General features: G+C 39.1%; 1 protein-coding gene across 1 annotated transcript; it reads left to right on the top strand.

Annotated features, from left to right (window-relative positions):
- The first annotated feature begins 52 nt into the window (after positions 1–52).
- Positions 53–21,507, top strand: RBM18 (RNA binding motif protein 18). The gene is made up of 6 exons (XM_069476750.1): positions 53–169; positions 3,367–3,495; positions 11,203–11,329; positions 14,470–14,556; positions 16,552–16,637; positions 19,293–21,507. The coding sequence occupies exons 2-6, from the start codon at positions 3,383–3,385 to the stop codon at positions 19,450–19,452; spliced, it is 573 nt and encodes a 190-aa protein (XP_069332851.1). The 5' UTR covers positions 53–169; positions 3,367–3,382; the 3' UTR covers positions 19,453–21,507.
- Positions 21,508–22,330: the final 823 nt, after the last annotated feature.

Raw genomic sequence — 22,330 nt, 5'->3', positions numbered from 1 at the left:
CGCCGGCGTAGTGTCGTCACGGGGGCGGGGCGGCGGCGCAGGCGTAGTGCGTCACGGGCGGCCTGGCAGCGGGCGGTGTTGAGGCGGACGCATCGAGAGGTTTGGTGGTTCGCGGAGTCGCGACCTGCCTTCGGGGCATGAGCTGAGGGCACAACGCCGAGGCCACGAGGTGAGTCCGGCCGCGACGTGTCCCTGTACCTCCGGGCTGGTCCCGCGAGGAGGTCTTAGAAGAGGCTGCCCACGCAGGACGGCTTCTCAGGCCCCGCCCCGGATTGTCCCGCGGCTGGCCCGGAAATAACAATCCGAGTAATGACCCCTCGCCTCTGGGAATTCGCGGCCAGGAATCGGAAAGCCGGGTTCTAGGCTTGGCCCGGCTGTTAGCTTTTAGGATTAAGTGCCTTTGCTTCTCTGGTCTTTAATTTCCAAATTAAATTAATTTCCAGATGACTTCCTGCTTCCTGGGTGGTTGCAGCTCAGCTGGAAGGATAGATGTAGAAGCGTTTTGTGAACTCTGTTAATCTAAGGGATTGTCGCCATTGCAAACCCAAAGGGTTTGCATGTTGTCTCGATCTTTTATTACACTTTATCGTTCCTCAAAAAGCCCTGTGCTGGGCTGTCACCGATATTGTCTTATTTAAGACTCACAGCGATTTCATGAGATAGGGATACTTGTTCCATTCTAGGAAGGAAGAAGAAACTAAGGCTGTGAGTAGAGAAGTAGCTTGCATCATTTAGTAAATATTGGGCACCAACCATAAGCCAGGCATTGTCCTAAGTGCAGGGAATAGAACCATGATCAAGACATTCTAGTGAGAGAAACAGAAGACAAAATATTAAATAACACATTGAATTAGCATTATATGGGAAGAAAAAGGTAGCTGTGCTGTAGAATAACAAGGGGCTCTATTAGGGAAAACTTTTTGTGGCAAGGACACATAAAGGGAGATCATGTGACTTGCTAAAGACACAATAAGTAGATACAAAAGCAGGGTTTGAATCCAGATCCTCATATACTGCACTCTTCCCATTGAAACATGATGCCTTTTTGTGGTATTTTGTAGCTATTCGTATTATTGCTGTTTTTATGCACAAGAAAATGAGAAGGTCCTGTCATTCAAGTCACAACTCAAATGTCATCTCCTTTAGAGAGTTCTTTCCTCCACTCAATCTGAAGTAGTCCAACCTCATGTCACGTCACCCTGCTTAATTGTTTGCAGCATTTATCACAAATTATATCTTGTTTGTTTTCCTTTTTGTTTTGTCTCGCTCACTTTCCAAATACAAGCATCCAGAGGACAGGGACCTTGCTTGTTTACTGCTCTGCACAAACTAGGCAATGCCTAGAAAACAGAAAATAATTTTTTTTTAACGAATGATTTGTTTAAAAACAAGGGAAAAAGAAAAGCAAGGAGAAGACAAAATGTTTCTCCCCTGTTTACAATCCTGGGATTCTGTTTATGCATGTTTAACCTTTCTCTCAGGAGGTTTAAAAGCAAGAGCTATAGCTTATTCATTTTTTCTGTTTTTAGTACATAGCCCAGGGTTTACAGTACCTAGTTGCTTGTCATACATTGCTGAATATATTGAAGATGTGAATAGGAAAGGAAGAAAATACCCTCACGTGCTGGGAGTAGAGAAATGTGTTCAGCAATTACCTAGGGACTGCATGTGCTAGGCTTTATAGGGTGAGATGAATAAGAGGTAATGGCAGTGTCAATGAATGTCAACTGTTTTTTTTTTGTTTGTTTGTTTTTTGAGACAGGGTCTCACTTGGTTGCTGGCGCTAGAGTGCCGTGGTGTCATCATAGCTCACTGCAACCTCAAACTCCTGGGCTCAAGCAATCCTCCTGCTTCAGCCTCCTGAGTAGCTAGGACTATAGCTACAACCCACCACACCTGGCTAATTTTTTCTATTTTTTGTAGAGACAGGGGTCTTACTATGTTGCTCAGGCTGGTCTTGAACTCCTGGCCTCAAGTGATTATCTTGCCTCCGCCTCCAAAAGTGCTAGGATTACAGGCATGAGCCACCGTGCCCAGCTGAACTGTTGTTAGTAAGACACAGTTCCTGCAGTGCTGACTTCTGAGGCACTTCTGAATATATAGGACCCATGTGTTCTCTAGCAGGGATTTCTGAAGTTTGACACAGCCTACCATCTTCCCAGGCCCTTTATCTTTTCTTACTCTACCACATTATACATTTATTAAAGCTTTATTTTACATCTGTCATCTCATTTTTGGTCCTCTTGGGCAACCTTATGTTATAAGCAGGGCAAAATTTATTATTTAAAGATGAGGAAACTGAAGCTCAGAGAGAGGCGATTTCCAGTGGAAATGCCACAGTTTGAAAGCAGGTCTTCTGACACCAAGCTTTCTACTCTTTCCACTGCTGTCTCTATCATAACTCTCACTCTTTTTGGCTAAAGAGTAGTAATAATTTAAGCTAACATTAATTGAATGTTTCCTAGGTACCATGCCCTGTTCTTAAATGCTTTAGGTGTATTAACTCAGTGAATCCGCACATATTAATAATTTTATGATGTATTATCCCCATTTTACAAGTGAGGAAATCAAGGCAAAGAGTGCTTAAGTAAGTTGCCCAAGGTTACTTACACAACTAGCAAATGGCAGAACGAAGTAACTAAGGAGGAAATTAGTCTCTTCCTCCCAGTCTCTCACAAAATACTGGCCATGATAATAGCTAGTATGTGTTGGTTACTTCCTGTTAGATACAGTGTTGAGTGATTTTTTTAACGTGGTATCTTTAATCTTCACAACCACCTTATAAAATGAGAACTTTATCTCCGTTTATATATACGAGGAAACTGAGGCCTAGAGAGTTCAGGTAATCACCAAGTCACACAACCTACTTTCAAACCCAGTTCTAACTCCAGAGTCTAAGCACAGATTTCCTATATTGCCTCTTTCCTTTGCTGTATGGCCTCTTCCATGAGGAAAAGGGATGTAATGCTGCTCTTCCCTACCCGTCCCCTTTAATGCTGTTAAGACTCACTTCCTGGTGGTTTCCAAGACTTATTTTGGGTGACAGTTGTTGAACTGTAGTATCATGTAGTAATAGAGAATTTGGCCTTCTGCCCAGTCAGCCTCTGGCTTCAGAGGAGGAAAACTTTAGTTTCTCCACATAGAACCGCGCCCCTTTCACCTTAAATGGCAGCTTCTACGCTCTGGCTGCCAGAGGAGCTGTCCCAAGGGAACTGATTCTGGGGCCCTGGTTGTGGAATAACTGAAGCCTTTGAAGGACTGCCCAGAGGGCATGCCCTCCTTGAATAAATGTTTGTTGAGTTGAATTTGAAGTCTCATGTTCACAGTGTTACTCTTCTCCTGCCTGAGTGTTCACGTTTCCTTTAGTATTTCCTAGAGATTGATGGAAGCAGAAACTAAAACTCTTCCCCTGGAGAATGCATCCATCCTTTCAGAGGGCTCTCTACAGGAAGGGCACCGATTATGGATTGGCAACCTGGACCCTAAAATCACAGAGTAAGTCTAAGTCACCTTAATTCACTAGCTACAAAATTGGGATGTTTTGTGGTGATGATATTCGGAAGAATTTTCATGGGATATAGGATATATTTTGACCTTTTTATGTTTTAATTTATTTTTGAAGGAATAGAATGTTATTAACCTGTTGTTGTGTCACTTTTCTTACATTTGGACTCTGCTACTGCAAAGACACAGACTTGAGTGTCCTTTAAACCATATACCTCTTTTTTCCTACTTGTTCTTCCGTATCCAGCTATTTGAATCTTTATACCCAGTGGCTATAGGGAACTAATTTCTAGAATCAACCTTGGGCATTCTTTTGTCCCAAAATGAAGGAACAAGCAGAAGTCTTGGTACTTTTGTACACAAGCAGACAGGTAACACTTGACTATAATTCAAGCGGCCACAGAAGCATGGTAGGTGGGAATTAGAAGGGATCTTAGAGAGCATCCCAGTCCCTTTGGTTTTCATTCATTCATTAAATGAGTGCCAAGTGCCATGCTAAGCAGTTTTCAGACCTTTTAAGAACCTGTCTTAAAAGTAATCAGAAGCTATATATAAAATAAAAGCTCAGAGTCGCTCTGATTAAGGGAGAGAATAGGTGCACCCAAAGCCTTTTGTCAGCTGCCACCCTTTCTTTGACAATCCCTGTTGAGGCTCTGGAACTTCGAGGGCTCTATGGAGCACACTTGAGAACCTCTGAAATGTTGCATCTCTTATCCTACAGTAGAGGAAACTGAGGCCCAAGAAACAGAAGTACCTTGCCCACGGTTGCAAAACTGATTGAACTGTCCTGACTTCTTGCTCTTTTCCATCACAGCCATTATAGTGGAAAGGACTTTCTTGGCAGAGAAAATTGAGAGGTTTTGTGATAGGGGAAGGCAGGGCTTGGTGGCAGAGTAGGATGAGTGGATTAAGCTTTATGGGGTCAATGCTTAAATGGAATGTGGAATATTCCGTGGAGTATGGAATACATCATCCATCTTAGAAGTTATTCTCTTTGGGATAGTGTTAGAGGCAAGAGGAGAGGAAATGGGGAAACCTGCTCGTTTGGGTCTGGGATGAGGGAGGTATATGTGAGGGTTGTGATTAGTAGAAAGAAAAAGGGATATAAACCTATAGATCATGACAGAAAGTTTAGTTCCTTAAACTTGCTCAAGCACAAGTCAGCTAAGTATAAACACATTTGGGTCCCTGTAGAAATTGGTGGTGTTTAAGATGTGTTGTCCACATTATGTTACCTTGGTCACAGGGACACTAGAATAGATTGCATTTATTTATTTATTCAGTTCATGGCTTTGAGGATAAGTGTGTGAATCTGCCCAACCTCTCAGTTAATGTCTCTTCATCAAAGAAGCTTTTTCCAATATCTAAAACCCAAACTATTTGGGATGCTCCCAAGAGTGTTTTTCCATTCCCACCTCTGCTTGTCTGCATGGAAATCTAAAGCATGGAAACAATGTTGGCTGTGTTGGCCACAGTTCTCTGTAATGAGACCCTTGTTCTACTTGTGTCCTCGACAGGAAAGTTCAAATGAGCATTTGCCACCTCAGCTTATGTCATAAGTTGGAGTATGTGAATGTTTTCTTCAGTTAGAGCATTAACAGGAACATTGTATCAAAACTTTCCCGCTGATATCTCTGCTCTTTTTACGTCAGGCAGAAGGTGGACATCAAGTACTAACCTGTAGATCAGGGTATGCTGGCTAGAAGTACTCATGCTCTCGCTGTGGCTTCCCCACTTCCATTTCACAAAAAACCATTTTTACTGTTTTTCGTCTATGGATTCCTCACCTTAGGACATTTCATCTCTCCAACAAACTGATTTATTAAATACTAATACATTTCTTTTTAAAGACATAATTTACTTAATTACACAAAGAAACCTGACCTTTTAATAAGGTAAGTCTTACGAAGGTATATGATTTCCTTCTAAGTTTTTGAAATATGTAAATTTCTGGATCATGTTTCTCTCAGGGTAGGTAATGGTGAGCCTAACATTCCCAAACATTGACAGATTACATGATGTAACTTATTTGTACATATGGCACCTGTTTTGTAGTCCAATCTCAGAAGTTATTAGTTGAATCCAAATCTCAAAACTTCTAATCATTCTTGACAAAGTTTACAGAGCATCCTCCAGTTTTCCCAGTTAAACTTACCCTTCACCTCCAGATTGCTGCCAATTCCTACTATTTCCTCTTCTAGAGAGCCTTCTTATCTTTCTTTCCTATGTATATCCCTACTCTCTACCACCCTTCTTCCTGACCTCTTTATAAACTGATTTGAATGTCCCTCCTGTTCAAATGTTCTCTTACCTCTTCTTAGAAAACAAAATATTTACTGTCAGGAATGGTTATGGGAATATGTAAAACAGCAGCAGTTTTAAGAAAAAAACAATAATTTTCCATTCAGTTTTTTAGTTTATTTTGTAATTAGTTCTAGTTATTCTGTGTAGTGCCTGTTGGTTACTAATCTGAGTCCTGCTCAAGTTACACTAGGATACCTATCAGTCTCCTCCCTACAGAATATTCATTCCTAACTGACTGTCTAGCACTCTAATATTGTGCTTCTTTTATTTGTGTTCACTCTGTGGACACAATAGTACTGCAGTACTGACCACTTTAGGGCTATGCTAAATGCCAGAAATATTTGTATGACTAAATCTTAGAGATTTGGATTTGAGGGGGTGATGACACACTCTTGTTTATGGAGGTAGCAGATTCCAAACCCATGTTCTTTCTATATTCTGATTCCTTTCAAGTATATTATATCTAATATTTCTTACTGATAAAATGAGAATGTTCAACTAAGTGATCTGAACATTTCTTCTAACTCTAATATTGTATGAGTTCCTCTTACATGAGCCCTTAACAACTTTGTGAGGTAAGTGAAACGTTTTTTTCCCTATTTTATAGGAAGAGTTAAATGAGTTGGCTCAGTTTACTGAAGTAGTTAATAATTAATTTCCCACTGTCTAATTTAGTACTCTTTGCACAAATATTCTAGTAATTGAACATTTATAACCTCAAGTGCCCTAAAGTGTCCTAGAATATTCTAAATTTAAAAATGTGAGGACTTTTAATTGTTGTGGAACCTAATTTAACTGTCAGGGTAAACAATACCTCAAAATATCATTGCCTGTGCCTTAAACAGAGAAACTGAAAAAGTTTATGTTCATAGACATTATCAGTTTTCCATACTGTGGTTTCCTCTAAAAAAGTTAATACGGGCTTTCTTTTTCAAATATTCAGTGTGCTGTGTAGGAAGCCAAATTAATAGCCACTGCATTATGCACAAGAAGTAGTCTGAGAGAGAACAAAGCCAGTAGAAATTCTAAGAGAAGGAGCATTCTAAGTGGAGGGGAAATCATAAATAAAAGTATATAGGTAGGAATGAGAAAGATTTTTATGTGTAAGCAGAATATCAGGAAGGCCTTTTTGAGTTAAGTAGAGGTTGAATACGAAATGAATATGAAAATAGTAGTTGAGTAGATAGAGTATTATCAGGTTAAGACAGAGTTTTTAAAATTTGACAGGTTTGAACTTCATGTAGAAAAGACTCATTGTGGGTGTTTAGCAGGAGACTGACATCATGGAAGTGATGTTTTAGTAGGGAAATTCCACATCAATGTGTAGGATGACTTGAAGGGACAGAAACTGAAGATGAAGACTAGTTGGGAAATACTGCTATAAACCAGCCCTGCTAAATAGAGACAGTGAACTTGGAGACCAGTGGGTGAGTCTGAGACATGAAGAAAGTGATTGAAAAGCAGTGGATAGTTGAAGATGATCCTGCGGTTTCTTGCCTGAGGAATGTAAAAGAATCATGTCAACACTGACCAGTGGGATGGCTGGCAAGGAGCACCAGTTTGTAGGGGGGAGGGTGGTTTGGGGTGTGTTAAGTAAACTTAAAAACAATGGAGAGTCATTCAGGTGAATGTCCTGATACAGACTTTCAGGGACAAACTAGGTAAGCTAGAATGCAAGGGACAATAAATGCATGAGCGTGTGAGAACAATGTGTTTATCCCTGAAGAAACCCATGTTTCTCTCTCAGCCCATTCCTTATTTTTCCTTCACTGTCCATGCTTCTTTCCATGTTTTGGTTTGCAAGAAACAGCCTTTACTGTTTGCTTACTTAAATTGGAAACACAATAAGACCATTTAATAACGTACATAGCATAGAACATAAAAACCCTCCTCATAATCTTAAAAAATTTTCTCTAAAACAAATTTTACACTAAAAACAATCTTAAATGTCATTTTATGGGCTTCCCATTACCTACAACATGAAATTAAAATTCCTAGCTGGGCAAGGTGGTGCATGCCTGTAATCCCAGCTACTCAGGAGGCTGAGACAGGAGGATTGCTTGAAGCTAGGAGTTCAAGGCTGCAGTGCACTGTGATCACATCACTGTACTCCAACCTGGACAACAGAGTGAGACTCCATCTCTTAAAAAAGAAAAAAAAAATTCCCTAAGCACACAACATCCTTCACAACCTGTCCTCTGCCTACCTTTCAGCCTCATCGTACTGTCTACCCCCTGCTCTTTTCCAGTGAATCAAACACTTTTTCACCTTTATATCTTTGCACGTGTATTCACTCACACTGACACATTCCACTCATATATCACTCCCTTTTTTTTTGTCTGAGACAAAATCTCGCTGTGTTGCCCAGGCTGATCTTGAACTTCTGGGCTTGAGCTATGAGCTATCCTCCCGCCTCAGCCTCCTGAGTAGCTGGGGTTATGGGCATGTGCCGTTGTACCCAGCTCTAGATCTCCTTTCATGAAGCTTTCTGTAACCACCACCTTTCCTGCACCCTTGGTCTTCCTCTTTCTGTGGTGCACATGTACATACCTCTTTGTGCAAGTATCACACTTTTTTGTAATTGTTTGCCTACGTGTCTCTCCCCTAACCAAAATATGAGGTCCTTGAAGGCAGAAACCTAGTTTTATTCACCTGGATAGTCTAAGTGCCTAATTGGTTCTCAACACATAGTCGATGTCTGTTTTAACATTTGCATAGTTTAATTATTAATGTGCCATTAGTCAGGAAGTTTGTTTTAAAGACTCATTGCAGAAAACACTGATTAAGTTACAGAAATGGGGTGGGGTGGGGGACGGCTGGTGAGCTAATTCTCTAGCTCCTGAAGGCTGCAGAGCACACATCTCATTAAGTAAAGCAAGCCTCTGCTGAGTAGTGAGCTCTCCCACACTTCAGCAGCAGATAAAAGTGCTTGCAGATGTGAAAGCAGGATCCTTCAGGCTTTTTTCGCTATCAGAGCTTGCAGTCCCCATCTCCAGGAAGCAAAATAGTAAACATTTCATTCCTTTTGTTTCGGTGTTCCTATAATTTCAAGAAATTATCAGACAAGAAAAGAAATCCTGGAGAAGTTGAAAGACACAGACCTAAGCAGATGTTCCTGGAATCTTAAGGTCGCACTTCTCGGGCAGAATGTGTTTGTTAGCTTTACAAAGAATAATCTGTCGGCATTTTTTTTTTAAGTAAATTAAAATTCATTTCTTAGGAAATGCCAATCACATTACCTTCCTGCTATTAAGCATAACGGAGCTAATGAAAAAGATGACCAACCCACAGTAGCCCTTAGATTGTTTTTTAAGAATGGGTTTGACCCCCCCATTCTAGGGCATCTGACACAGTGTTAAGGTTTGAATGGGTATGGTAAGTAGAACATGCAGCTGTGAACTAAAGATCCTGGGGGAAACTCTCCTAGCCCATCTGTGTATCTGAGAGACTCACTGTTGCCGTAAGCCTATTCAAAAAATCAAGTAAAACCAGAAGTTTACACTTGAGGTGTCTCCCTTTCCCCTGAAGAATCACCACCTACATTGTCACTAGTGACTGAGGTCTCCTGATGAAGTTGGGAATTTAGAAGGCAGGGAATCATGGTGGTTTTCTCTTTCAAAACAGGTCCAAACACTCCGGGAGGCCGAGGCGGGAGGATTGCTCGAGGTCAGGAGTTCGAGACCAGCCTGAGCAAGAGCGAGACCCCATCTCTACTAAAAATAGAAAGAATTAGCTGGACAATTAAAAATATATAGAAAATATTAGCTGGGCCTGGTGGTCCATGCCTGTAGTCCCAGCTACCTGGGAGGCTGAGGCAGAAGGATCACTTGAGCCCAGGAGTTTGAGATTGCTGTGAGCTAGGCTGACGCCACAGCACTCACTCTAGCCTGGGCTACAAAGCGAGACTCTGTCTCAAAAAAAAAAAAAAAAAAAAAAAAAAACAGGTCCAAAGACCAGATTAATAACCACAATATGCCTTGGGATCCTTGCATCCTGCCCCAGTACTAAACCTGTATAATGTCTTCTTGTTCCTTTGTGTCAGACACCTGATCCAATATAATGGACGTGCTTGTTGATGTGCATTAGCATCAAATTTAGTATAGCTTATGATCCATTTCATATCTTTCTGCCTCCCAAAGGAGATGCTTGCTCAAGAATGAAATCTTGATGAGTTTCTCCTAGAAAACAATGTGAATATAAATGTGGCTATCACGGCAACTTTACTGACTCCCTGTGGGGTAGAATTCCCAGTAATAACAGATTTAGCATGTGGGCTGATACCTTTTTAGTATCACAGGGACAGCATTGTTTAGAGAAAGCCTTGACTCCATTTGAATAGCACAGAGGATGCCAGGAGGAAGGCCAAAGGAAAAGGAAACGGGAGAGCTGTTGGTTTGTCTCACCCTTACATCAGATGACAGGAAGTCAGAATTGAGATTGGCCACAGCAACCTGTTAAGGCCACATCTGTTTGAATAACTTAAAAGCTCTATAGAAACCAAATAAGTTTTAGAGTAAGGAATCCAAGAAGAGCATGAGAGACAGAGTGGCGAGCAATAGCTTGGGGTGAATATCCTGCCAGGAATAAATTCTTCCGTGACCACCTGTATTCTTTACTTGACTGTACCTCAGAGTATAAACTGTTGAGGCAACTAAGGCTGTATAATTACCCATGGCTGGATGATTTATAGGACTGGCCAGGTTCCCCTGCCCTGTACAAGGCTAGTCTCAGTCATATAGTGGTTCCACATTTTCCTAATGTTCAGTCACATCAGGGATTGAAACTTCCAAGCACTTATAGAAGTGTGACTAGCTGTGGTTTAATTTTTGGCAGTTTCTCACAAGTGCAATTTGGATCTAATAATTAACTACAAAATCTAATAGGGAAGTCTTCCGGGACTGTTTTTTTGTTTGTGTGAATGTGTATGTGTTTGATACTTTGTTTATTTTTGAGAAAGGGTAAGATTTTAGCCTTTGGAGTGTGGGGGTGTGTTTCTGATGGAGTTATAGTTATTCACAAATGCTGTTTCAATGCCAAGAAATTAAAAATAAATAAATCGACACTATTTTTGAGCTTTTCTCCAAAAGAAAAACAAATGGTACTTGTGGGCCAGACAGCTGTTTGTAAGGTGTGGTTTTTTTTGTTGTTGTTTGGTATTTTTTGTGTTGGACAGACGCATAGCCGCATAGCCGTGACAATTCTAGTTCCCATTCCAAATAGAGGCAAACAATTCCGTTTGCCAAATAAACTAACACAGCAGTTTGGAGGAAGGCACAGGGCGGGGGCGAGAGATTTTATCCCTGGGGTAAATTATCTCCTGCTTTTATCTAGCACTTCAGGCTGAGTAGCCAACAAAATTCTGGAGCATACTAATGGACTCTTCTTTTTCCACAGATACCACCTCCTCAAGCTCCTCCAGAAGTTTGGGAAGGTAAAGCAGTTTGACTTCCTCTTCCACAAGTCAGGTGCTTTGGAGGGACAGCCTCGAGGGTACTGTTTCGTTAACTTTGAAACTAAGCAGGTAATTGAGCTTCTTCCCCTGATCATAGTACTTCTCAACCTCTCATAATTATTCGGGCATCTCTCTTGACTACTAGAATAGCAGTTCCTTATGGGCAGGAACCATGTCTGATTCATCTCTGCGTATCTTACACTGAGTCTTAAAAGAGATCCTCAGTAAACAAATAAATTAGGGAACAGCATTCAAAATTTATCCTCCCTTGTCTCAAGGTTTAATGTGACAGACTGACTACTTTTCTGATGAAACGCTTTGAGTTGTCCACACTGAGCACATGGACATCCCCCTCCCCATTCTGTTTGTTTCTTCCTTTAGTGGCTGGTCGACAAAGCCTCCTTTTCTTTCAGTAGTTTTGCCCTGTGGTATAGAAACCTATCTGGTGAGCCACCCACGAACTTTTTTTTTTTAGTTTCAGGGTATTACAGGGGACAAACATTTTATTTACATAAATTGCTTTTGTACCATTTGAATCAAAGTTATAGGTGTGCCCATCCCCCAGATAGTGTGCACTGTACCCATTAGGTGTGAATTTACCCATCCCCTTCCTCCCCCACAAACTCTTTTGATTTCTTAAAAATGTACCTTTCTCAGTGTTTCAGAACAAATGCATATAAATTTTAATAGAGAGGAAGAGTACATTCAGCTTCAACCATGATATATACGTGTATCTCCTTGTATTAAAATTTAGTCCTTGGAGTGGAAATGCATTGATAAATTGAATTTGAATGTACTAAATATACAGATGCTGCTTAATACGCTCTATAACTTTATTCATCATATATAAGAACATTGCCTGGTTATTGTTTTATTAATAATAATTTGTATGAGTGCTTTTCTTATTGTAAAAGTAATATGTGCTTATTATAGGTAAAAATATAGATAACCAAAAAGGGAAATTTAAATCACTTAGGCCAAGACCCAGAAAGGATCACTGTTAATATTTTTAGTCATATATCTTTCCAGCCTTTTCTTCTGTCTTCACATTCACACACACAAAAACACATATACAGTCTATAACACAAAAATAGAATCATATTATCATGTTTATCACTCAAAGTATATTAAAATTTTTCTTCCATTTAATCACATCAAGGTAACATTCTATATCATGATATTGTGGTTTCACTGGTGTTTGTATGTGTATGTGCATGTGTAAAATCATTGATCTTTATCAGAGATTTGTGCATGTTATTTTACGTGACTTAGATTACAGTTAAAAATTAATCAACATCATTAATAGAAGCTATTTGACTAATTCCCAATTGTTAGCTATTTGAGTTTTGCCTAATGATTCACTAGTGTAAACATCACACTAGTGAATATTTTTATAGCCCTAATTATGTATATGTTTAATACATTTTTGGAAATAGAATGGCATCATCAAAGGCCATGCATATCTTTTCTTAATACAACTTCCAGTTGCCTTCCAGAAATGATATATGAGTATGTTCTGAAATGTATGAGAGTATCATTTGTCCTTACCAGTGTTGGATATTTTTTATTTTCTCTAATTTTTGTAAATATGATAGGCAATAAGTGATACATTGTTATTCAATTTTTTTTTTTTTTTTTGAGAGAAGTGAAAGAATGCCCTATAGGATTAGCAGTCTTAAATACTTTATTCTTCCTTAGTGATAGAGTGTGATGAGAATTCTTGCAGACAACTAAAATCAGTGGTAATGTTGGGGATAGATGTTGCTTTAAAAACACTGAACTAAAAGTCACAAAGCCTAGCTTATATTTCTGGCTCTTTTATTTATTAACTTTGAGCAAGTCTCTTAACCTCTTTTGGCCTCGATTTTCATCTAAAAATGGGGATTAAAAATACACACGCTTCTTACTTTATAAGAAGTTGGAAGACTAGATGAGGATACATAAGGAAACACAGTTGGCATTTAGTAGTACTATTGAATACATGAACTTTGAAACAATGTACAGAGATAGGAAATTATTTTTTAAAACACTATCCTCTGCTGGCATCTTATCACTGCTGATACGTCAGAACTAATAGAGTGCCTTATGAATTCTAATTCACCAAGTGAAACTTAAAAGAATAAAATGTTGCTTCTTCGTCTCTCTAACTTGTGCTGTAGTGGGGCAAGGATGGCCAGGGAATAACCAATGACTTACACATGTGGGTACTCAATAAATATTTGTTAAATGTCATACTGGTGAGCTCTGAAGGAACAAGAGAATCACAGGTAAAACCAGACTGGAACGCCTACTGGTATTACGCCTCAGTCTCATATAGACTCTCCCTGCTCTCTAGGACACCTTAATCCTCTTCTCTTCCTCAAGGGCTTCTTCACCCTCACTAAACATGGGTTACACTTGGCTGAATGCCTCACGGTTACCAGTGAGGCAAAGAAGATTTGGCAGGATGGGAAAGTACAGCCAGGTTTCCTGGGAATGACCTAAAGTGACTATTTTCCAGCTTCAGGAATTCCTTTCAACCTTGTTGCTCCTGTATCTGATGGGGAAAGGGTCAGGGAACTTTTGGCTCTGAAGACCAGGTGCATAGATTGACTCACACAAATACCTTGCTAACAGTCTCTTTGAGTCACTCCTGATTTTTCCGGCCTAGTTTCCTTCACCCACATATCCTTTGATGCCATTAATGTTCCTCATTCTGGATCCAGGGAGTAAGCCCTAGTCCAGGATATAGTTCCAAGAGTCCCTAGAGGGAGGAGTACAGTTTCTTGACATAGTAGATGCTACCCTAACTAATGGAAGTGTGTAGAAAGGTATCACCTAATAGGAACAGTACTATTAGCTGACATTTGTAAGTGCGTACCCCATGCTCCATGCTTTACATGTACTGCTTGAGTCCTCACAACCACCACTGAGGAACAAGTATTATTATCAATATTTTACAAGTGGCAAAGCTAGAGACATTAAGTGACCTGCCAAATAGCATACTGCTAGCAAGTGGTGGAGCCAGGATTTGAATTTTTGTCTCACTTTAAAAAATTAATATCTTTTTTGCTATTCTGCCTTTTTAAATTATAAACTCTTGCCAATTATTTACCAAAAGCAATTTGGTTAGAAACTGACCCAGCAAAGCTAGCAAGGCCCTGTCAAACTACATATAGCTAGTTAAGCACTTGAAAGTTTTTATTAACATTTGTCCCTTTCCTGGACAGGAAGCAGAACAAGCCATCCAGTGTCTCAATGGCAAGCTGGCTCTGTCTAAGAAGCTGGTGGTGCGATGGGCACATGCTCAAGTAAAGGTACGTCTGAGACGCTAGAGATGCTAGAGGGACAACATCAAACCCCATCCTAAGCGAGTCTTCTGAAAGACAGTTGTCCACTTACCCATTTGCATCCCAGCCTTTCACATCTGGAACAGCCATAGTTTGGTCTCCTACTTGTATTTACCATGTGTGTTGCCAGATTTTTCTTTTGAGAAACATCTCAGGAGGGATTAAGTTCCTTCGTTATTTCTCTCCACATGCCCACAGATCCTGTTTTTGATTGATTTTTCCATGTGGCTAATGTGTATACTCAGACCTCTATCATTTTTTTGGTGGAGGTTTGTTCTTTGGAAGAAAAAGGGTATTTATTTTTAAAATTAGTTGCTTCGGGCATTATTAGACTCTTCCCAGCTTTTGGAGTCTGTGGAGAGTTTGAATTTGTTTATTCTAAATACTTGAGAAGTGAGTAGTTTGTGTTAGTGCTTAAAGCACAGGCATCTCCTTATTCCAGAGATCTTGAGAATTTTTAGGGTGTGGGTTTGTGGGACTTTGCAGTGCCTACATTGTCTCCAAGCCCTGAGAAGTGGCAAACTGCCCTATTCATTCTGTAGTTGGTCTCTCGGGGAGAATGCACTAGAAAAGCTGTGGCCATTAAAAAAAAAAAAAAAAAATGAATGGCATTCTGTTCCAGCTAGCATAGAAGTGGTAAAGTGTGTGGACTGGAGCAGTCCCAAGAGTTGATTCTCCTCCTTCTGTAGTGGAGACTTGACCTGCCTGTGAAAAGATTTGTGACAGTGTTGGAACTTAAATGTTTAGCTATATGAGCTTGGTTGTGGATCAGAGACACTCTTCCCGCTCCCAACAAGCTGCCCAGTAAAGAGTCACAGAAACTAAACAGACATTTAAACTCTATGTCCAGGCTAAAAAAACAAAGACACTTTGGATCCTTCTTAGTATTTCAGGTAATCACAGAGCCTTCTTAATTTCTAGGACACATTACCTTAAAAATAGAAACAAGGAAAATTACCAAATATTTTTTTACTCAGAATCAAGTCTCGTTTGCCAAACTGACTGTCGTTTTCTCATTCTGCATCTCATTGAAAAGGCATGCAAGAGAAATCATCCTTCATTCCTGTCTTTCATTTGAGAGTCTCTGTGCCTCAGGGTTCTCTTCTCCTATAAATTTTTTTGACCAGACGCTCTTGATTGCTCTTTTATATTATATTTACTTTTTATAAGAAGTATATAATTATCTGACATCAAGTTAAGCTACTCCTTTACTGTATAATGTTTTCAGCAACTGAAAGCCATTACTACTTTTATTCTCCACTCAGGCCTGTTAAGAGTTGAATATTATGGCCAGGTGTGGTGGTTCATGTCTGTAATCCTAGCATTTTGGGAGGCTGAGGCAGGAGGATCACTTGAGCCCAGGAGTTCAAGACCAGCCTGGGCAATAACAAGACCTCGTCTCTACAAAAAAAATTAGCCAGGCATGGTGGTCCGTGTTTGTAGTCTCAGCTACTCAGATGGCTGAGGCAGGAGGATCACTGGAGCCTAAGAGCTGGAGGCTGCAGTAAGCTGTGATGACGCTGCACTCTAGCCCCGGCAACAAGGAAAAAAAAAAGAGTTGACTATTATGCTTGGTACTTTGTAAAATTTAAAGTGTTTTCAATAAAACAAAATAAATATTGTAAGAGATAATATGTGACAGTTTAAAGAAGAATGTAAGAGGACAGCCCTGCTGTGTATTTGTGCCATCTGGGGATTTGAAAGTTGAAATTACTTTCCTACCAAATAAGGAGGAACTGATGTCTAGTTGGAAGCTGCTTCTTAACTTCTTTTTCTAAACTTACAAGTTTTAGGCCAAAACTATATGGATTTTTGCATTAATTCTAAAGATAAAGTAGTCTTAAAATTGTCTAGAAACATACTCGTGATACACTAGTGGCATTAGAGTTTCTGAACCCATGCACTACAGTAAGGGACTGGTTTCTGCTAAGGTGAAGTAATTTCCCTTTTTCTTACTTTCAGAGATACGATCATAACAAGAATGATAAGATCCTTCCTATCAGTCTTGAGCCATCCTCAAGCACTGAGCCTACTCAGTCTAATCTAAGGTAAGATGGTGTACTATAGAAGGACACAGTTATTCAAGAGCTTGAGCCATTTCTTCATTCCACACCTTCATTCATACCAAAGTGAATCTTCAGACTCTTAACTTAGAAAAGAATCACTAACTTGACATGAGAGAGAGATTCAGTTAATTTCCAGAATGTATACATTTCTTCCCCTTTCATCCCCTTAAGATCATGTACTCCCCATTTGTAGAATTAAATCATTCAAAAAGCCTGGGTGCAACTACTGCACACCACGCCTTGTGCTCGGCACTGGGAATACAAAGATGAATCAGACACAGTCCTTACCCTAAACACAGGCATTTTAATAAGGCCTTAGGTCTCTTTGGCATTTGTTCTTATGCACTTAATTCCTTCCCAACGATGAGTTCCCTTATACAGAATTTTAGTTTGCAGATGTTTAATTCTATGTACTATGGCAGCAACTCTAGGTTTTGGTTCTAGTTTGTGTGAATTGTTAGTTACTTCTTTGGAGTTAATTCAAAGCAGGGAATCTAAGGGTTGGGTAGAGAAAGGGGAAGTGAAGTAGATGGTTGAGCAGAAGTAGAAGGGTTTGTTTTTGTTTTGCATTGTAGCCTAGGGAGAAATTTTGACAGTAACAGTAATAACAGCCAGGATTTATTGAGCTCGGTTTGAAGCAGGCACTATGCTAAACACTTTACACGAAGTATGTCATTTAATTATCATAAAAATTCTGGTAAAAGTGCTGTTACACTCATTTTACGTATGAGGAAAGTGAAACTTAAAGAGTGGTGAAATACCTTGGCTGAGGTCACACAAGTAGCAAATAACAGAGTCAAGGTTCAAAACCGGCTCTATTAGACTTCAGAATTCAATCTTATAGTTACTATTAATACTATTAAGAAAGCTATTAAGAAAAGCTCCAGGCTGTAAATGCAGGAATGTAAAAGAAGCTAAAGCCTGTATGTACCAGGCTAGGGGAGAAAAATATGTGATGGAGCATCAGTGATACATCAGGATCAGAAATCAGCAGTTAGAACGTCAGGAAAGCAATGCCTGTTGGGTAGAGGACCAGGCAGGGGGAAAAAATGCCTTTCTTGTATGTTATCTGCACCAAACAAAACAAATTTACAAGCATCTCATTAAACAGCAGGGGGAGATGGTCCTGAAATGTTTTCAGGAGTGGTAAATTGATAATTAATTTTATAGTTACTCATTTAAGTTTAATATCATGATATTTCTTAATGTTATGCTGCCTTTATTGTTTTAAGCTCCTGGGAATTAAAAAAAAAAAGTTATGACTTCTAGATTCACTGGGAGCTTCTTATATCCATGTGCTATTTTCCCAATAAAATTTGAACCTCCTTGATCACAGATTGGTCTCCATGGCAATTTTCATAAACGTAACTCCTATTAGGAAGGGATGACTGCATTTTATGCTTGATGGTCTTCATGTTACAATGAACATGTCTTTAGTTTCTTATGATTAATGTTTACCACTTGTTTACAAGATAGCCCAGTGTTTTCCATCTATTTTTTAATCCAGAGGATCTCAGCTTACATCTTTCTATTAACGTCTCTGCCTAATTAGATACGATTATTTCACTGTGACTCATACTGAATGAGTGGCTGGCTGTCCTATTAATGGAAGAGGGGCCAGAATGCATCTCAGCAATACCTCAGTGTTCTTTTTGTTGTAACTTAGTTTTTAAATTGTTTGTCCATGTAAATTTATGGGGCATGTGCAGCGCAATGTATACGTTTTGAGAATCTCTAAGAGGCTATAATATATGTGTATATATATATATATACACACACACACACACACACACACACACACTTTCCAAAGTTTCTCTCATTGGCCATAGACTATTGACAGCATCAAGAATGGAAAATAAAGGCAGCCATAGTCCAAAGGATACCCACTGCCTGAGTGCTTTGCATTTGGGTCTGGGGATAGCAATGACCTCGATCAAAAGCAAATCCCTCACAACTTCTCCAGTGTCTCCTCACCCTCTCTGGGCTGTTCCGATCCCAGCCTGATGGAGAGGAAAGAGCAAGGGTTTTAGTGATAAACTGGGTTGAATCCTAGCTCTGCAGTTCGTTAGCTGTGTGAACCTTGGGCACATCTCTACCTCTGCATTTGTTTCTTTATCTGTAAAATGTGGATGGTAACCGTTATAGAATTATTACAAGGATTAGAAACAATACGAGTAAAATGCTGGGCACTGTGCCTAGCTCGTTGTAAATACTCAGTGAATCGTAAACTTTATTAATACCATATTTACCTCAGTTTCATCTGCAAAATAAGAAATACAACATACCTTATAATGTCGTTTTTCAGTCCTACAATAATTACTTTTAGTGCCTGCTCTCTACCTAGCACTGAGGTGTTAAATGGTGTCTAGTCTGAAGAGTAAATGTAAAGATACGGGAAGTACTCCTAACATATGTCTGGGCTTATATTAAAAACTTAATAGATGGTTCAGACTTAATCTCTTTCTTAAAATGAGAGCATTTGTTATTTTTGTCTTTTATATACAATGTTTAAATGTTCGTATTATGGTATCTTGTTTCTGCTCTGATATGCGTGTAAGAGGCACAAGCAGATGAAATATACAACTGTTTTCTGAATGTACTTAAGTCTACTCTGATCCTCCGCTATCCTTTTTTCAGTGTCACTGCAAAGATAAAAGCCATTGAAGCAAAGCTGAAAATGATGGCAGAAAATCCTGATGCGGAGTATCCAGCAGCGCCTGTTTATTCCTACTTTAAGCCACCAGATAAAAAAAGGACTACTCCTTATTCTAGAACAGCTTGGAAATCTCGAAGATGATGGTTGTGAATTAGTGTAGCGGCCAAAGCAAATTGGTCTCCACATCTGAAATCCTCTACCTTTGTACTTTGTAGATGTGAATGGTACTACCCAGCAGAGCACAGTCACATGTTAGAGTTTGGTAACATAATGTTTTGGATGTTCTTATGGATGTCTCTTCCCTGAACTATGTGTGGAATTGAGTGTCATCCAGAATAAATAGGATTGTGTCCCAAATTGTGATTTGAACCCTGGGATGCTCTAATTGGCTGGTTTGTTTGGATTTGTAACTCCAGAAACATTCTGTAGTGTGCCAGAGAGAAAGGCAAATATACAGAATGTTATTATTTAAATCAGGAAACTGAATGTATTAACATCCATTTTTTTAAAAAATTGAGCTTTTTTCTATGCTCACATGTCTTTACAACGTGAAAAGTAAGAGACAAGGAGGGGAGTGAGAGACATTTTAAATCATGTTCCGAACTATTGTTCCAGAATTTACTATGAATCCCTCCAGTTGGACTAGAAAAGAAAGTTCTTGGCCAAAGGGAGCTGGTTCTTTGAACAAATGTTGTAATAATCTGTTTAAGAATTATGCTTATTATTTCAAAATCCCAATTAGGAAAACATGGTGTATATCTTAAAATTGTTTGCATTGACAAAACTGTAGAATCAAATTTAGCATTTTATACCACAACGGAAGTTCTGTTTGGAAATCCAACTTTTATTCTATAATGATCATATTTTTAAAATCTAAATAATCCTGCCTTCTATAACACCAAATGTTGTTATTAATGTGGAAGTTTTAAAATTGCACTTTTTGCATGAGATTGTTTTTATAGCATGAGAATGTTCTATTTGGAATTGTATCATGGTCCAACTAAATAGAAAAGGCAAAATTTCTTTAAAACCTAAACATTGCTATAATAGTCACTGTCAAACATATTATTTTCTAATCGTGTAGAGGTCTGAGTAGAAGAGGTTGCATGATCTTGTGCAGGATGAGGAGGGGACATGCAGTAGGCACAGAGAGTCAATGGAGCAAACACTACTCAGGCACCAAGATTATAATGACCTCATGATGTAGGTAGTTTTAAAAGACTGCATGACTTGAAAATGATTCTTCTAGAACGTACTTCTTCCTAGTTATTTTTGCCACTTTGAGCATTCTAAATATAACAATATAGAGAAATAAATAAACCAACAGATTTAGGAGTGTGTCTCTTCGGCACAGTTTTGGTCATTTTGGTGCCAAGTTTGACAGACTGTTTCATTGGGCAGCACCATTGCTCCTTTACCAGGTCAATCACTTTGTTATTCCAGGTGCCATTCCTGGTGATTACAGACTATTTGCCACTATTGTTCCTAGCAAGAGGAAGCTTTCATTATAGGAACTTAAGTCTTCCCGTGAGTATAAATTTAATTTAAGACAGTTGAATCAAAACTTCAGCATAGTGAGGTTTCAAAATGCACAGAACTGTTCAGAGAGATTCTTACCACTTTTCCCAAGGTTAATCTTTTTAGATAGCTCTAAATGTCAAATACTTTCTGCATTTATTAGCTTTGTCTATCTATGATGCAAGTAACTCATCTGGGGGATAGTTCAGAGAGGTGGGAGCACTGTCTCCCATTTTTCTGGTGACTTCTTGGAGGTTAGAAATCACCATTTTATCCTTAAGTCCTCAAAGGGGTTCTGGTGGAGTAGAACTTCCTTAATGCAAAATAGTATTCTATTTTTAATAGGAAACTTTGAAAATACTTAGAATTATATAGAGTTGTTTCCTTTAGAAACCAGAGCTATTTATTTGTATTTAAAGCAATGTTTATTATTTGTACTAAGTCTTATCCCTCCATGTAAATAAATGTAAGACAGTGTCTGTGTGTTTTATCTTCTCTCATCCGTTTACTGAAATAAATGGCCAACAGCTCTCTGGTAGGCTTGTTGCCACTGAGGACTGTGGCCAGTGTGTCCAGGTGGGGTGCTGCTTCTAAGTGCCTTCTGTGCAGAGGGCTCCGGCTAGAGAGTCTGCCTCAGAGGCAGTTCTCCTCACCCTGTGTGCCCACCCACCTCTGTTGTTAGCGATGAGATAAGAGACCAGCTGTTCTCATTGCAGATGTCACTATTTGGAAAAAAGTTAATGGAAGTCTCCGCAAGTATCATACCATGTTTAGTCTCTCTTTCAAAATAGGAGTTTCAAAAGAATAAGTGTGTGTATCGTAAGTATGCTGAAAGTCTGATGAAAGGTTTGTAAAATACAAGTGTTAACTTGGTCAACTCTTTGTTTTGAGTACTTTAAGTAAAATTACTTTGGTTTGCTGGCTAATTATTTTGGTTTCCTAAAATTACTTATAATTTTGATTTATACAAGGATGAAGAATTAAAGGAAATATTCAGGAGAGAGATATGAAATATCTTCTTAATCTCAGCTCCTATTTTATCAAATGCAAAATGTAACCGTAACCAGCTGATTTTCTATAATTGGCATCAGTATTGGGGAAGAGAATCACATGAGGAAAGATTTCTCAAAGCATGTCAAAAATCAATAGCGCAAGTTTTATCAAACCAGGTATTCTATAGCCGTGTCCCTTGATTATTAAGGTATGCACAGTTAATTTCTAAATCAGCAAAATATCTGTATTTTATACTACTGTATAAAAGAAAAGGATTGTCTCACATGTTAAACATACCCTGTGTGTGATCATTTATGTTCCTAAAATATGATTTGATCCCAGCATATTTATCCGTGATTTCTCTTTTTCTCTCCTCCTATCTAGTCCTTCGATAAATCCTGTCAACTCTACCTTCAGAATACATATTGAGTCCAGCCATTTCTCACCACCTCCAATACTACCACCATTTTTGTTCAAACCACCGCCATCTCTTGCCTGGACTGTTGCA

The sequence above is a fragment of the Eulemur rufifrons genome, chromosome 7 (genome assembly GCF_041146395.1).
Source record: "Eulemur rufifrons isolate Redbay chromosome 7, OSU_ERuf_1, whole genome shotgun sequence".
NCBI classification, from domain to species: Eukaryota; Metazoa; Chordata; class Mammalia; order Primates; family Lemuridae; genus Eulemur; species Eulemur rufifrons.
Note: the sequence above shows the minus strand (reverse complement) of the source record. Positions and strands in the feature narration are given on the sequence as shown.